The sequence below is a fragment of the Sylvia atricapilla genome, chromosome 2, assembly GCF_009819655.1.
Source record: "Sylvia atricapilla isolate bSylAtr1 chromosome 2, bSylAtr1.pri, whole genome shotgun sequence".
In the NCBI taxonomy this organism is placed as follows: domain Eukaryota; kingdom Metazoa; phylum Chordata; class Aves; order Passeriformes; family Sylviidae; genus Sylvia; species Sylvia atricapilla.
The window spans coordinates 110,182,646-110,198,036 of NC_089141.1; the positions used below are offsets into that span (position 1 = coordinate 110,182,646).

General features: G+C 42.2%; 1 protein-coding gene across 2 annotated transcripts in view; it reads left to right on the plus strand.

Annotated features, from left to right (window-relative positions):
• HSF2BP (heat shock transcription factor 2 binding protein) overlaps nt 1-15,039 on the plus strand; it is a 28,919-nt gene extending 13,880 nt beyond the window's left edge. The window contains exons 5-7 of one of the 2 annotated variants that reach the window (XM_066314110.1): nt 302-419; nt 4,913-5,016; nt 14,820-15,039. In XM_066314110.1, the coding sequence (XP_066170207.1) occupies nt 302-419; nt 4,913-5,016; nt 14,820-15,028 (431 nt within the window). In that variant the 3' untranslated portion in view covers nt 15,029-15,039. Of the gene's footprint in view, nt 1-301; nt 420-4,912; nt 5,017-7,050; nt 7,366-14,819 lie in introns of those variants that run through there. The other variant, XM_066314111.1, reaches the window with a different exon arrangement.
• Nucleotides 15,040-15,391: the final 352 nt, after the last annotated feature.

Genomic DNA, 15,391 nt, shown 5'->3' on the forward strand with positions numbered 1-15,391 from the left:
TGATCAGCTTTGTTTCAGTCACACATTCCCTGTGCATGAATACAGCCTTTTGTTTCACAATTTACTGTGTTGCTGTTGGGACACTGGGCATTCTGAATAAATGCTTTGGTTACCAATGCAGGATTTTGAGGGAGTTTGACCAGGGTTTGTCGGTCAGTATTTGCTATATAGGTGAATGTAGTCTGAAGTTTATATCACTGCCATAGGTCATTCTTCACAGCTGGCTTATCTTTTCAGTGATAATTAGCATAAAGTTTTGTTTGAAACATGATTTTTGGTGATGCTTTGTGCTTTCCCACAGATGTGGCTGCGCTGGCGTGCGGCCGTGAGTTCCTGGTCAGTTCCAGTCGGGAATTACTGGACACGATGATGCATCTCCTGGGAGACATGAAGCCTGGACTCTGTAACAAATTTAAAGTGTATGTTGACTTTTTTTGCCCCTTTCAAATGAAATGCATTATCTTGCAGTGCAGCTCAAGTGATGACAGCAGTTTTTCCCCACTCTCCCATTATTCCTTTCCTGGAAAGGAAACATAATTTTTGGAAGCTCTTTTCCGAGTAGCATTCCTCGCATGTATACTACGGTTGACTACAAAGCTTTATCCAGGTTTTGTGTCTCTTGGGAAGTCTCTTAAACCCTATAATATTGTAAAGGTGAGCAGGGGTGCCCTCTTCTAGCTTGGGAGGGGTCATGAATTTGGTGTGAAGTAAGGAAGGTGTGAGGTCAAGTTTTATGACAGAGATGATGTGGGAAATGTGAACTCATTTTTTTCCCCTTGTAATATGAAGTGTAAAATGTCACATGTCCTTAGTGACGAAAGTGAGTTATGGATCTGCTAAGAGCAAAAATTAAATAATTTTAGGCTCTTTAGCAGCCAGACTCACCACACACTTCAGCTTGTAAGAGGCAATGCCTGTAAAGTGACCTTGCAATACAGCTTTAAAGGCAAGGCCCTGTTGCACAGTTCAGCCACTACAAAAGTGCTTTTCAGCTGATGGAGAGATGAAATAAACAATTGTCTTTGCCTTTTTCCCCAAGACCTCACAAGCTGAGGATATATAGCCTTGACTGAACAAATTACTGTGGCTTAAAGAGTGGCTCATCTGCTGAACTGTGGGCACTGGTCCTGTACACCTGATTCATTTCTTCATGAAGGTGGTTTGAGCCACTGTGGTGGTTTTTTTTTTTCATAAATACAAAAACAATTCATACCCCAGGCAGCTGTCTCAGCTCAGCTGACAAACAGCAGCCCTGTCAGCTCCAGTAACTTGACCACGTCCAGGCACACATTTAGGCAGGTTGGATGTGATAGTCATGAAATCAGGCTCAGTCTCACTTTGGAGAGGTTTTATCTTGCCTAACCTCAGCTGTCAGAGAGGGGGATGTCAAGCATTTGCTGACTGACTGGGCTCCTTCCCACAGTCACTGGGAGGAGATGGTGCTGTCAGGTGGTTGCTCATGTGAGGGGGAGCAAGTTGCCCTCTGAAGGTGTTTGCCTTCTCCTGTTGGATGGTGGGAGGAAAGCTGAACAGTCTGTGCTGTTGATGATCTGAGATCGTTGATTGTTGATAATTTGAGTCTGGCTTGATGCTTTGGGATCAGTTATTTACTCTGTTTCCCAAACACTGGGCTTGAAGGTGAGTGGTTGGGGTGTTTTGATGACATCCCAGTTGAAAGAATTGTATGAGAATCTCAACTTACAAAAGAAAAAGTGATTTGTGCCTTCGTGTGTATAAAAAAGCAAGCCAACCAAGCAAACAAAACAAAAAAACAACCCTGAAAAGAAGATCCATACTGTTTCATAATCTGTAAATGGGATAAAAATAAAAGAGGACTTTGAGAGGAGGAGGGAAGATGTTGCTACACACACACTCTGAATTTCAGGTGGATATGTGTCTATGGGTCCCGATAAACTATTCTTTATCATTTCACATTGTATTAATGTAATTTGATTTGAGGACCTTTCTTTTGAATTTGTGTCTTGGGTTGCTTGTTATTATACTTCAGAATCTGCCTGCTTTGCAGAAGAATTACCCATGGTGTTGTAAACTGGCTGCCAATACAGCCCTGCTGGTAAAATATACATAGAACAATCCTGTGAGGTGGCAAGGAATTCAACAGGGGCCAGCTTTGTAGGCTAACAAATGGAGGGGGGCTTGGATAAGAGGTTGCTCAAGGTGGTTCATAAGTGAGAAATATTAAGCATATGTTGCAATAGCTTGAATGCAGTGCAGCGATGATATTTTCTGATATCCCACAGAACCAACTTTTTTTTTTTTTCCCTTACTCTGAACTTGCAATTGGATTTTAAAAAAATTGCTGTATTCTGATATTAGAGCAAATGCCAGAAAGGACATTTCTTTGTGGCCTTGTCAGAGAATGAGGGAGCCTGATTTGTTCAAATGTTTTAGTGCAAAATGTTGCCCTGTGTTTGTCTTTCATGCCCATAATAAAAAAAAAAGTTCTTTTTTTATTAGCTCTGTATGTATCTTGTCACCCTTCAGCTCAAAAAACCTGTTACTAACTAACACTACATTTTTTTCTTATCCTTTTGGGGAGTTTTACTATTTCCCAGCCCAGAAAAGAAGGGTTTTGGGAAGTTGGTAGATTTGGTTTTAAATTATTCTTTGCATGTAAGGTTTTTTAGCTGCTGGTTAACCTTAATCAGCATTTTCACAGGCAGACGTGTCAGAAGAACTCCCTTTTCTCCTTCCATAGGGAGTATAAGACAGGACAAAATGAAAGACAATTGTGAGACAAGTTTGCCATAAATTCTAGTATCATTTCAAAGTTAGTTGAAGATGGACTCTAGAGTCATCATAAATAATGTTTACACATACATTTTTATATATATTCATACATATACATTTTTAAAACTACTCCTCACAGATGAAAATGTCTCTCCATTATTCTGGAAACTCAATGTATTTTTCTTAAAGCATTGCCATGGTGTTACATGGAATAAATCAACTTAAAATCCCATCAGTTGAAGAAAAAAAATTGGCTTTTAATTTTGCATGCTGTGGTTGTCTTTTGCTTAGTTCAGATGTTTTACAATTGTTTTCTGGCTTTTATTTTCAAAAGTGTTTTTCATTGCTGTGTGACAGATCAGGGGAAACTCTGAGTCCAATTCTACACAAAGCAATATCAAAGTAAGCTGATGAAAAGAGGAGTTCTCTTTTCTAGTTCTAGCAATCCTGTGTTCTATTTGGATGAATATATAAACAAAAAAATTACAGGCAGAACCTCTCACTTACTCCAAAAGTGCTGTGATATCCACTGTAGTCTGTGAGTATGGAATAAATATATCCCAGGCATCAACCTGAGTGCTGAGACTGAAATCTCAGGGGTGTCTTTGCCTTTCTGAAATAGCAGATGTGAAAGATTTCAGGTTTTCTTCTCATTGGTGTAGGGTTTGTTCAATGTTTGTAGCTGTTATACAGTCAGTAAACATTTACATAATGGTTTGTAGCTATAATTAAATGGTTAAGAATATTCAACTTTGCTTTTGTGGCAGTTGAAAGTAGTCAGTAAAGAGATATATTTAAACCTAATAGTACATTTTATATACTAATCCCATGTATTAACAAGACAAGAAGGGGCTTTAGCTGTGCCTTTAGTTCTAGGTTTTAAAGAAAGCATTGACAGATAAAGTAGTACAAGATGTTAATTAAATTTGGCTTGTCTAAGTAGGAAGATTATGAAGTGCATAATTAAGACTCACTCCACACTTTAGAAAAAAACACCAGAAAGTATTGTTTATCCAGTAATCATTTATGTCAGGTTTGCTTCAGTAAGCACTTTTGCAATTATTACTGCAAAAAAAAAAAAACCCTACTAAAATGTGCTGATACTGGAGGTGAAGGTGCTTATAAAGGGCCTAGAAATGCTTCTCTGTTGTGCCTAGGTGAGTGTGTTTAATTAAATATGCTGTAACATATTAATATGCCACTGCATTGGCTTGTGGGATGTTCCAGCACTCCAAAAACCTCAGCACTTCCCTGGATCACCACCACCAGTCCCTTTTGTCTGCACAAAGCAAACAAGTGAAATAAAAATACAAACACAGCAGTGCCTTTTTGCGTCATTTTATTTCTAACTGCAAATGTCAAACAGATTAAGGGTGAAAGACATTCTCAAGAAATGTTAACATTGCCATTATAAGATGATGGTTTATTGATCATTTCCATCCTGGCTGATTATAGGGAGTGCTGTGCTCTTTTGTCAGGGCTTGTTTTGGAAGCCCAGAGCTGCAGGGGCTGGATGAAAAGCAATGTATGGGCTTTACCAGCTGCAATTTCAGACCCAGAGCACCTCTCCCTGCTTGGCAGTGACCACTGATGCAGCAGATTTAATAAATCTGCTCTTCCTTCTTTCTCCTCTCACTCCTGAGGTGATCAAACTCAGAGCACATAAATGACAGCTCTTAAAGCTCAGTTTAGCCTGCAATGGGTCACTGCCTTTTCTGCTTTCTGAGGGTGTCCAAAAATCTGCTGGTGGCATAGGAGCTTAAGCCATGAGTCCTTGTTTGAGAATTGGATGTGAGGTGTGAAGTCCATTTGCAATTATCATTTCCCTTTTGTTTGGATGTGGTGGCAGTGCAGTGACACACAGGTTTATCTCAGGCATGAGAAGGAGCAGTAGCCAAACTGGCTCCAGAACAAAGAACGTTCCAGCCCCTCACTGAGGCCTTCTTACTCTTTTCCATGTGTTTGGAATGTGTGATTTAACAGTAGAAACAGAAGTTTTCAAAGCATTGCTTGTACATAATTTGAGATTTATCTCTGCTACCAAAATACAAATTATTAGCACAGGCTTCTGCATTGGTACATGCTTGGTAAAAAATGGCAAAAGATGCTGAAGCATGCAAAGAAATCAAAGGCACTCACATCTTCTTTCTTTCAATTCTAGGTTAATGCTAATGTCACTTTACAACGTGAGTATCAACTTAAAAGGCTTGAAGTACATCAGTGAAAGTCCAGGTTTTATTCCCCTGCTTTGGTGGCTGTTGAATGGTAAGTTGCTCTAAGACCCTTGTGAACTGTGACTTTCAGGATTTCATAGATTTGCAATAGGTGTTGCAAATGACAAGCCAGAAATTTATATCTGTAACCTGATTAGTTTTTGACAGAATAAAAGTAAACAGAAAGGCCAAATAGCTGCAGGGAGAAGATGTGTATTTCCCACAGAATTTTTGGCACTGTGTGCAGTATTCCATTAATGTAAAATTTAAAAGTGGATTTAAGAATAGGGAAAGGAGAAATTTGATGAAGTGGTTTAATAAAGAGCCACTTGTGTCTTCACATACCACGTTTAAAATAAACCTTAAGTGGAATATACATATCAGTTCACTACCATTAACAAAGGAAAATGTACACATTTTGGGGGAGGAAGCCAAGTCTGTAACTTCACTGACCCATTGCACAAGTGTCTCTTGCTGAAGAGAAGCCTTGTGCTCTAATAGGATTTAGGGCTCCAGGGCTGGAGAGCTATTCCCAGCTATGCCTTTGGCCAGTGCAGGGCTCCAAGGACGTCAAGGACTTGTGTTGTCACTGTCAGGTACATGAGTGACATCAAGGCTCTGCTCTTTGGGAGGCTTCAAATCCCTGTGCAGCAGCCAGCAGGGATTGACGTTGGCAGCGTGCGTTGGACTGGGCTGGCAGCTGCAGGGGGACAGAGCTGTGACACTGCCCTGCCTGGGCTGTCTCAAGATTTATGAGGAGATTTGGTGTTGCAGAAAGGACTGTGGAGGTTAATTATCCCCTTCTGTGCTGCTAAAACCTTGCTAAAGTACGACTGGTAAATACCTGGAGCAGCTGAAATGAGGGAGATTGCATCTGATTTTTCCAGGCGTTACTTTGATGCTGAGTTTTTGAAAAAGCTTTGGTTTGGGTTGGTAAGCTGAAAGCTGTTTGTCTAGTTCATGGTTCCCTTAACTATTTTACAGAAAATGTAGCTGCTCAAGCTTTTCATCAAATAATTTCCTGCTGTGGAATGCCATAGGCTCTCTTTTCCAAGGTCTCAGGAAATTAAGTAATCCTTGTAAGGGAAAACACCATTTCTGTAGGGCTTTTTTTAATATATTTTGATAAAAATGGGTTCCTTAGAGGACATCAAATACATGGTCTTTTGTTCAGCTCTGCTTTTAAAATTTTACATGTCTTAGTCCAGGTTTTCCTTTTAATCTATGATGGCTAATTCATACATAAGCTGTTCTAGCAAAAGATACCAACCCAAAACACCCTCAAAAAATCCTGTCTGACTATGAGTTCCCAAATATGCCCTTCCAATTGTTGTGATAACACAAAAAAGATAATAATTTGCTGCAGTCTGTTGTCTGAAAAAGGCTCCTAGGTGAAGTAAGAGGATGAGATGTGAAGCATTTATAATTAATTTGCAGTTACTAATGGAAATAAGAAGTAGGCTACTGTGCAGTTTGGAAGTGCTAGTTGTTTATGACTGGGTTGTAGAAAGAAGGATGATCATGGCTAATTCCTTGACTTTTTGATAATAAACTTCTCCAGTTACAGCAAGGGAGGAAGATTCTCAGATAAAGCAGTTCTGCAGGTTCAGATCTGTGACTTTGGAGGAAGTCTGCTTACTGTCAATAGAGAGAGCTGACTGGTTGGGATATCAGATGAGGGGTCACATCCAAGATCCAGTCTTGTTCCCATCATTTTGTGTGAGATCTCCATAGTTTTCCAGCATTTAATCTATTCCTAAATGTCTCTACTTGGAAACTTCAGTAGCTTCCTCCCACTCCTGCTCCTCTCCTATTTCCCTGACCAGCATCTTCAGGATTCAGCTCCTGAACGCCTGGAGCTGCTACAGTGTAAAGTCCTGTTTTTCCCATGCAGGAGAGTAGAGCACTACCCTGTGCTGGCAGAGTATCCTGGACCCGCTGCCTGCCTGCAGGAAGCTTCTTCAAAGCCTGTTTTGATTAAGGCTTATGACATGACTCAGCTTTCCAGTTTTGTATGCTTTTATCATCATTCCAACTAAGAGAGGCCTCAGAAATCATCCTCTGATTTATTTTTTTTTATTTTCAGAGAATCATCCTGTTTGCTTTTCCATTGTCGTTCTACAAGTGTGCACGACCTCAGCCTGTACATCAGGCCCATCTTTCTCCCACTGCCTTTTATGCACCTGATAAATCCCTCAAATTCCTTCTCTGAGTTCTCAGTGTCTGCCCATCCTTGTTCCCTGAAGAAGAATGTCCTTTCCATTAAATGAAGAGAGAAAATAATTGACTCAATTGTCTTTATTTCCCTTCGTTGTATCTGAAGCAAAGTGGGATTTGATTCAAGTTGTCTCACAGCATTTTTGGAGAGACAGAAATGTGCCTTGATGTTGAATACACTGATTGGAAGAGAAAGAAGGGAAAAAAAATCTGATAAAGGTTCCTAAGTACCTAAGTAAGGAGTAAGAATGTTAATAGCAAACTGTCCTACTGTCTTTGGGAAACTCGAATGAGCTGGTGTGACTTCATGTCCACTAACAAGAATTCTTAATAGCTCTTTCTGCTGGAGGCTGTACTGATGATAGGAGAAAAAGAAATGTTTTACACAGTTTTTGAAGATAATGCAGGTCTCTGTAGTCTTAACCCTTCATGAGGTGGGCTGTCTTTTTCTTCCTTTTTTTTTTTCTGCCTTTTTAAAACTTTCTAGAAGATGGACACTCTTTAATAACTGACACTGATCACTGAATCCTCTGTGTAGGTATCAGCTGTGCCTGCCTACACCTTCCCAGCCTGGTGCCAGCATAAAGCACATGAATGGTGACTCAGATTTCTGTCTGTGAAGCAGCCTGTGAGATCAATAGAGTTCTCCTCTTGTGGAGCACCATTTGTTAGCAGAGCAGCTGTTCCCATCTTGGACAAAACAGGCAGCTTTAGTTTCCTCCATCAGCTGCTGTCCCTGTGTTGGTGTCCTGGCTGAGGGTTTCACATAACTTTCAGATTTAAAGAAGCCCTGTCCTCAACCACAGAAAAAGAAGCCTATATCATATTGGGTAGAAATCCACCTGAGATTTGTCAGTATTTTTTTTTCCTGGTGTTTTCCATCTAAAGATGCAATAAGGCCTCCATTCTGTAACTCCCAAAGACATGGATTGGAATGTTACTCTGCCAAGGATCTTTGAAGAATAAGAAGAAACAATCAGCTCAGGTATTAATAATAAAGACTAAATTTAATATTTTTAGTTTTTGATCATGCAGAATCTGCCAACAAATGAGTGCTGGAGAAAAGGAGTCTAGAGTTTTCCTTACTTTCTCTGTTTGTATGAGATTTTTTGGTTGGTTGGGTTTTCTTTTACATCGTGTATCTTTATTTTGGTTTTTTCCCAGTTTGCTTTTCTTTGAATGGAGTTTAAAAAATTTGTCTCTGGATACTTGAGAAAGCATGGAATTCAGAGACACTTTGTCAGTGACATTTCTTGTCCAGAGTTGGGAAATTGCTCCAGGTGCTTCATTAAACAAAACACAAAAGAGACATAGGACTAATTTTAGATCTTGCCCTTCAGTTTCCTCCACCACAGTTCCATGTGGAAATCCAACCTTGTTTATCCAAATTCTTTGCAAATGATGGTCTCTATTAGAAATGCTTGTATAAAGCACATCCTCATTTTGCTGCCTGCACCCTCAATATTTGCTTTTCATGACTAACTCTGAAGGTTTCTAATGCCTTGCTCTTCTGTCTGAATTCCTTATGGCTGTGAGAGCCTTTGAAATTTCAGGTTATTTGCATGGCAGCATGTTATTTAAAAAACATCTGAACAAACAGAACCATCATATTTATAAACTGATGTCTGTATTAAAACAAATTTTGGTTCCTAAATCAAAACCTCTTTTTCAAGTGCTCAACAATTTCATCCTCTTCTCACAGAACCATAGAATATGCTGAGTTGGAGCGAACCCATCAGAATCACTGAGTCCAACTCCTGACCCCACAAAACATCTCAAGAATCCCACTGTGTGCCTGAGAATGTTTTCCAAATGCTCCTTGAACTCTGGCAGGCTTGGGGCTGTGACAACTTCCCCGTGGAGCTTATTCTAGTGCCCAGCCACCCTCTGGCTGCAAAACCTTCTGATAGCCAGCCTAAACCTCCCCTGACTCATCTCCATGCTGTTCTTCAGCTGATTAAATTAATCTTAAGGAGAGGATTGCCCTTTAAGACCACATCCATTTGGGTAATTGCAGGGATGTCAGCTCTGACGCAGAGTTCCCTGAGCCTCAGTTATCTGGGAGGCTGGAAGAGGGGCCAGGGCAAGTCTCATGGAATGTTTGCCCTTTTCCATGCTCATGCTTTTCCATCCTCGGCTGCCTGCCTGGATGGAGCTCTGGGCTGTCTTTGCCATCTGAGCAGGAGCTTCTTGACAAGGTCCTTGCCCTGCCTATCAACTCATGCAAATTGATGTTCTGGGAGGAGCAGTGTTACCCACCAGCTCTATGCAAGCTCCTGTACACTCATCCCCTGAGTGGAGGCAGGCAAATGGGGACTGAATTCCTGCTTCAGTTTGCATCCTGGGAGTCTCTCAAGGATTTCCCTGATAAAACCATGACAAACACGTGTCTGTAGGAGAGTGGGGAATTCTCCTTAGCTGAACTACATGTGGGAACAGCCAGGCAGGAGACTGATAGAAACCCAGCTGTAACACAGGAGCTGGGGCAAAAATTTTGCAGAGAGAAAGTGCATTTGTGTCTGTAAGAATTGCAGCAGCAAATCTTGGTGTTCTTCCTGCTCCTTCCCCTCAGAGCATTTTTATCACAACATTTCTTGTCTCCTCAGACCTATCAACAGTATAGAAATGTCTGGAAAACTGTGTTGCTACAGATGCTGCCAGCATCAGCAATGCAAAGGGATCTTACCCAGGGGAAGCCATGGCTGTGGCTGTCTCTGTTGGATATGCTTTGAACACAGATAGTCTGACAGGCTCATTACAAGAAAAGGCTGAGAGGCAGATCTCTCCTTCCTGCTGGAATCAGACAGAACTTGAACAGAATAATATCTACAGCAGTGATGGGAAGCTTTTTGGAAGTCATAGAATGGTTTAAATTGGAAGGGATCTTAAAGAGCATCTTGTTCCAATTCCCCTGCTGTGTGCAGGGACATCCTTCCAGTAGTTGCTCAGAAGATAGTTGGACTCCATCCAACCTGAATTTAAGCACTTCCAGGGATGAGGTATCCACATCTTCTCTGGCCAACCTGTGTCAGTGCCTTATCACACACATAGTGAGGAATTTCTTCCCGATATTTAATCTAACCCTCCCCTCTTCCAGTTTAAAGTAATTTTCCCTTGTCCTGTCACTACATTCCCTTGTACAAAGTCCTTCTCCAGCTCTCTTGGAGCTCCGTTAGGCACTGAAGGAGGCTCTAAGGTCTCTCCAAAGCCTTCTCCAGGCTGAACAGCCCCAACTCTCCCAGCCTATCTCCATAGCAGAGGTGGTCCAGCCCTCTGACCATCCTTATGTCCCTCCTCTGGACTCATTCCAACAGATCCATATTTTCCTTATATTGTAAGCTTGCCTGGAGGCAGCTCTGCAGGTGGGGTCTCACCTGGGCAGGGCAGAGGAGCAGAATCCCCCCTCCGCTGCTGCCCACAGTGCTTTGGATGCAGCCCAGGACACTTTTGGCTTTCTGGGCTGTCAGAGCACACAGCCAGCTCATATCCAGCCTCTCATCCACCAACAGCCCTGAGTCCTTCTCCTCAGGGCTGCTCTCAATCCCCCAGCCTGTGCTTGTGCTTGGAATTGTCCCGACCCATGTGCAGGACCTTGCACTTGGCCTTGTGAACTTCTGTACACAGGCACAGCTGTAAACAGTGTGCTGGCAATAAATCTTGCATTCAGGTGGCCAGGGGATGGTGTGGCCACGTGTAAATTGAGTTCACACAACTCCGAGCCAATTGTGGATAAGCTGTTCAGCATTGATGTAATGCAATTACTTAAACACTGCTGTAGGGGACAGTTCATCTGAGAGCCTGGTGCTAATGACAGATGTGACTAAAATCCCTCCACGTTATCAGCTGCCTTTTGTCAGTGACTGAAAGCCAGTGACATCAAACTGAGCTGGCAGCTTGCAGGACGTCAGCAAACTCCAGCAGTTTCAACACCTTGCTCAAATTACATCAGCACCTTATGATGGTGCTAGGTTTGCGCTACGCCTGTGATCCTGGCTGAGGCAAGCAGCTTGATTTCTCCCCCTCTTCTCCAGAAATAATGGTGATAGTTTGGAAATTGTAGCTGGAGATGTGTATGCTGGTGGTTGGGAGGATGTGATGCAGTGATTTGATTACAGCTAAAGGATTTTTTTGATCTTGTACAAACAAAATGTTACTCAGCTAGTGTAGAAATGACTAAATCTGGAAGCTGTTGACATAAATATAATGCTGAATAATGAAGATTCCTTACATTTCTCTGAGTGCTTTGTAGACAGGGCTTTTAGAAAACGTCCCTAATGATATTGGAGACAAGAGAAAGATTTCTCTGGTATTTTTTTTAAATCCTCTTAGGAAACATGATTATTCTCAATAAGTAGTATTCTCAAAACCACATGTAATCCTCAGGGAGTGTATTTTAAGGCATATGTATTTATTTAACTCAGAACGTCTCAGAATACATTCAAAACAATGGCAATCTGAGGTTAAATGTGTATTAAGTCATCTTCTGGTGCAGGATCATTTCCTTCCTTTGCTGGATGCCCACGTGCCTAATCTGTTCTTGATTTGAGTGACTCAAGCTGTTGAGCTTCCCTGGCTGCTGCTGGAGATTCTTCCTAGAACCTCTCTGCTCTTACTGGAAAACATTCTTGTTCATCAAGCTGGAAGTAATTTCCTGATCTCCTACAGATCCTCATTTTCTTGGCTCTCCTGCTGAGGCTTCTCCCCTGATCGATTCTTTAATTTCTACAGCCTTTAAACACTTGCAAATAATACTAATATTGATTCCTGTAACAGTATTAGTAACAAAGCTCTTTTCATCTTACATATGTGAAGCTTCCCAGCAGTACTGCAAGCCATTAAAAGTATTAGTGGCTTTATTTTGTGGGGGAATAATGTCACACAGAGGAAGACTGTAAATGAACTACATAGATTTCACTCCCCATAGCTTCTTTCTTCTTACCTAGTTGAGCTGTAGTTTGTGGTTGCTATTTCCTGTGAATAAATGTAGAATAATCCTAAGAACAGGAAAAGGGGGAAGTGATGTGTGCAGAGTTTGAGCACAGTATCAGGCAAAAAAATAGGCATTAAAAATACACAATGTTAAAGGAATGGAGGCAAGAAAGGAATGCAAGGGAGGACAAATTCAAGGGTTTTATGTTTTGATTAGGTCAGAATAAGTCTGAAAACCAAAGCTTGTACCCAGGTGTTTTTCAAAAGGATTCTGGAGTGCTGCTGTCCAGGAGATTGGACATAAACTCTTGCTGTCTGTGAGGCTGAGCTGCAGCATTTTCCCAAGAGTTCTGACTGCTCATCACTCAGAAAGTTGCACCTGCAGGTGCTGCTGGAGATGATGATGGAAAGAGACTCCTTAGGGCCTTCAGCCTGGGTATCAGCAATAAGAGTGGCTGTGCCATGGGTGTGCAGCACTAATCAGGGGGCATTTATTGATTTGACATGTTAAAAATTGTCCAGCAGGCCCAAAGCTGGAATTCTTGTTGCACAGAAAAGGACAAAATGCACTTTTTTGGGGGTTTAGACAATACCTCGTCCTCAGATTATACTCCACTCTGCTGGTTTTCCAGGAGAAAGAAGAACTCTTTTCTTAAGAGATTAACACTTGATTGTTTCCATTTATGATGGAAAATAGGAGGAGAGAGAGAGAGCGTGCTTGGCTTTTGGGTGTAGTTCAGATGTCAAAATGTTTAATATTGTTCGTCAGCCTTGTGCTGTTGGGAATTACTTAAAAACCCCATCTCAGCAGTGAGTTTTGTGCTGAAATCTGGAGTCTTCTTCAGTGTCCTGTCCTCTGCCCCTCTGGGTGCTTTCAACCTTTATGCTTTAATGAATAATTCTCCTCAGTCCTTTTTCAGGTCACCAGTGTTACGTGTGAAATAAGTCAGGAAAGGAAAGAACTTTCCTCAGCCCCACCAAATACCTCCTCCAAACTTAGTGCACTCTGGTTCATCACTACACTGGTTTTATGCTCCTTCAGTGAGATTTTGGTCTCTCTGGTGATTTTGTGCTCAAAGTGATCTGAATTAATTTTCTCAACCTTTCTGCACAACCCTTTATCAAAAGCTTGCTGAAGACTAGGTATGCTAATGAAAAACACATTAAAAATGCATGGCACGTGGGACAAATAACTGCTTCAGCTGTAAAAATATATTAGATGTTTTCATTTGGAATATGCAGAATAAGGAAGTCTTTCTACCACATGCTTTTGATGAAGCTGTAAACCACTAAATGCAAAACGGCCATTGTAAATGATTAAAATGTAACGATCCTCATGTTTCAGTAATTAAAAATGCATCCTGTGTTCTTAGCACTGGAGTTATTACATGTCTTCCTGGCTTAAGTCAGTCAAAGGTCTTTACTGCATTTCCCTGGCACATTCCTGAGCAGCAGTGCTTCAATACCCATTTCAGTTTTGTGCAGAATGAATTAAACACTTGGAAAGTTGATACGTGGTGGCTAGAAAATTTTATAAAAATTAATATTTTACTAAGCTTTGAGGAAGTTCAAAGTCTCATATAAAAAGAAATTAAAGAAAGGCCTGATGATTTACTGGAGATTTGATTTGTTAGTCTGTTTGTTTTTTAAGTCTGAATAATCATGGTATACAGTTTGTTCTGCTCTTAAATTGGATTGCACCCAACAGTACATCCTGGGTACTAACTGGATAAATTCAGGTTGATAAATTCCCTGCTTTACAGCAGTTTCAACATCTGGAAAACAAGAGAAAGGTTCCTGGTTCTCTCTCCCTCGCAAACACTGCTGGGCAGAAGCTGCTGAGGGAGGACAAAAATGTGGTTTTCAGGTGTCTTAGTTTAGAAAGACAGGTGTCTGCCAGAGAAAAGCCAGAGCTTCCCTTGGGATGGGGAATGTAAACCCCCTCCCTCTGAATTATTATAATTTTGGAATTAAGGGGTTTTTAGGCAAAGATATGGGAATAGGAATAGCAGTTCTTTACTAGGAATGTTAAAAACGTAGTAGTAGAAAAAAAGCAAATGACCAAAGAAATAAAAAAACCCCACTGACAGAGTCAGAACATGATCTGACACCCTGTTGATCAGGGTGTTGGTAGCAGTCCATTTAAGTCCTGCTGGAGTGACAGATGTGGTTCTGTTAGAGTAGAGACGATCCTGTAGAAGCGTCCAGTGGTGAGATGGGTCCAGTCTTCTTTGGGAAATCCAGTGCAAACAGGCTGTCCTGCTGTTCTGAATCCCAGGTTTATATCCAGGTAGAAATACTTGGCTCCTCCCACTGGGTGGAGCATCTCCCAGTGGGATGATGTAATTGTCTCAGCCCTGCAGTGAGCCTCGATGGCCCATTAACAGCAGATAACCCCTTGGAGGGAGGATGGGTCCTGGAAGAGATAAAGAACACTGCCCCACCTTAAGGGGGCCATTAACAGAAGGCGCACCCCCCTCCCCACCCCAGAGCCATGAGAGAAAACACCTCCCCAGCCAGTTTCAACACACGGGAATAAAATACACCTAACACTGACCCCAAGACATCAGGCACCTCCTAGAGCCACCCACCCACCAGCAAGCAGCACTGGAGCATCACAACCCTTCCATCATTCCCCATCTGCCTGATACACCCTTTCAACCCCTCTCCTAACCAACACCTGGATGCTTTTCTCCCCCCTGCTTTCAGACCCGGACACGGAGGTCTGCCTGCACGCGCTGCGGCTGCTGCAGTCGGTGCTGCTGGAGCCCGAGGTGCTGGCGCGGGCGGGCGCCGAGGTGCGCGACACCCTGCCCTTCCAGCGCATCGTCGCCCTGTCCCAGAGCCGCCACGCGGAGCTCCAGGCGCTCGCCAAGGAGCTCCTCGAGGATCTGAAAACGTTTGAGTGCGAGGCGTAGAAGAGCCCCACGGCACCCAACTGCTCGCGTCTTTGCTCGCGGGTTTTTTTGTGCGGCGGGAGTTGTTGGGCTTGACTGAAAAAAAACCAACCCCCCCCGAAGTTCCTCTGGTAAAATCCTTTTTGGGGATTGGAATTAACCCGTCTGAAATCGTACTTGGGGAAATTTGTTGGGTTTTATATGCCTAAGTAACACCTTGGGTGGGAGAGAATTAACCTGTACCTGGGGAAACCTCTTGGGTTTTATATGCCCAAGTAACACCTTGGGTGGGAGAGAATTAACCTGTACTTGGGGAAACTTGTTGGGTTTTAGACGCCCAAGTAACACCTTGGGTGGTAGAGAATTAACCTGTACTTGGGGAAA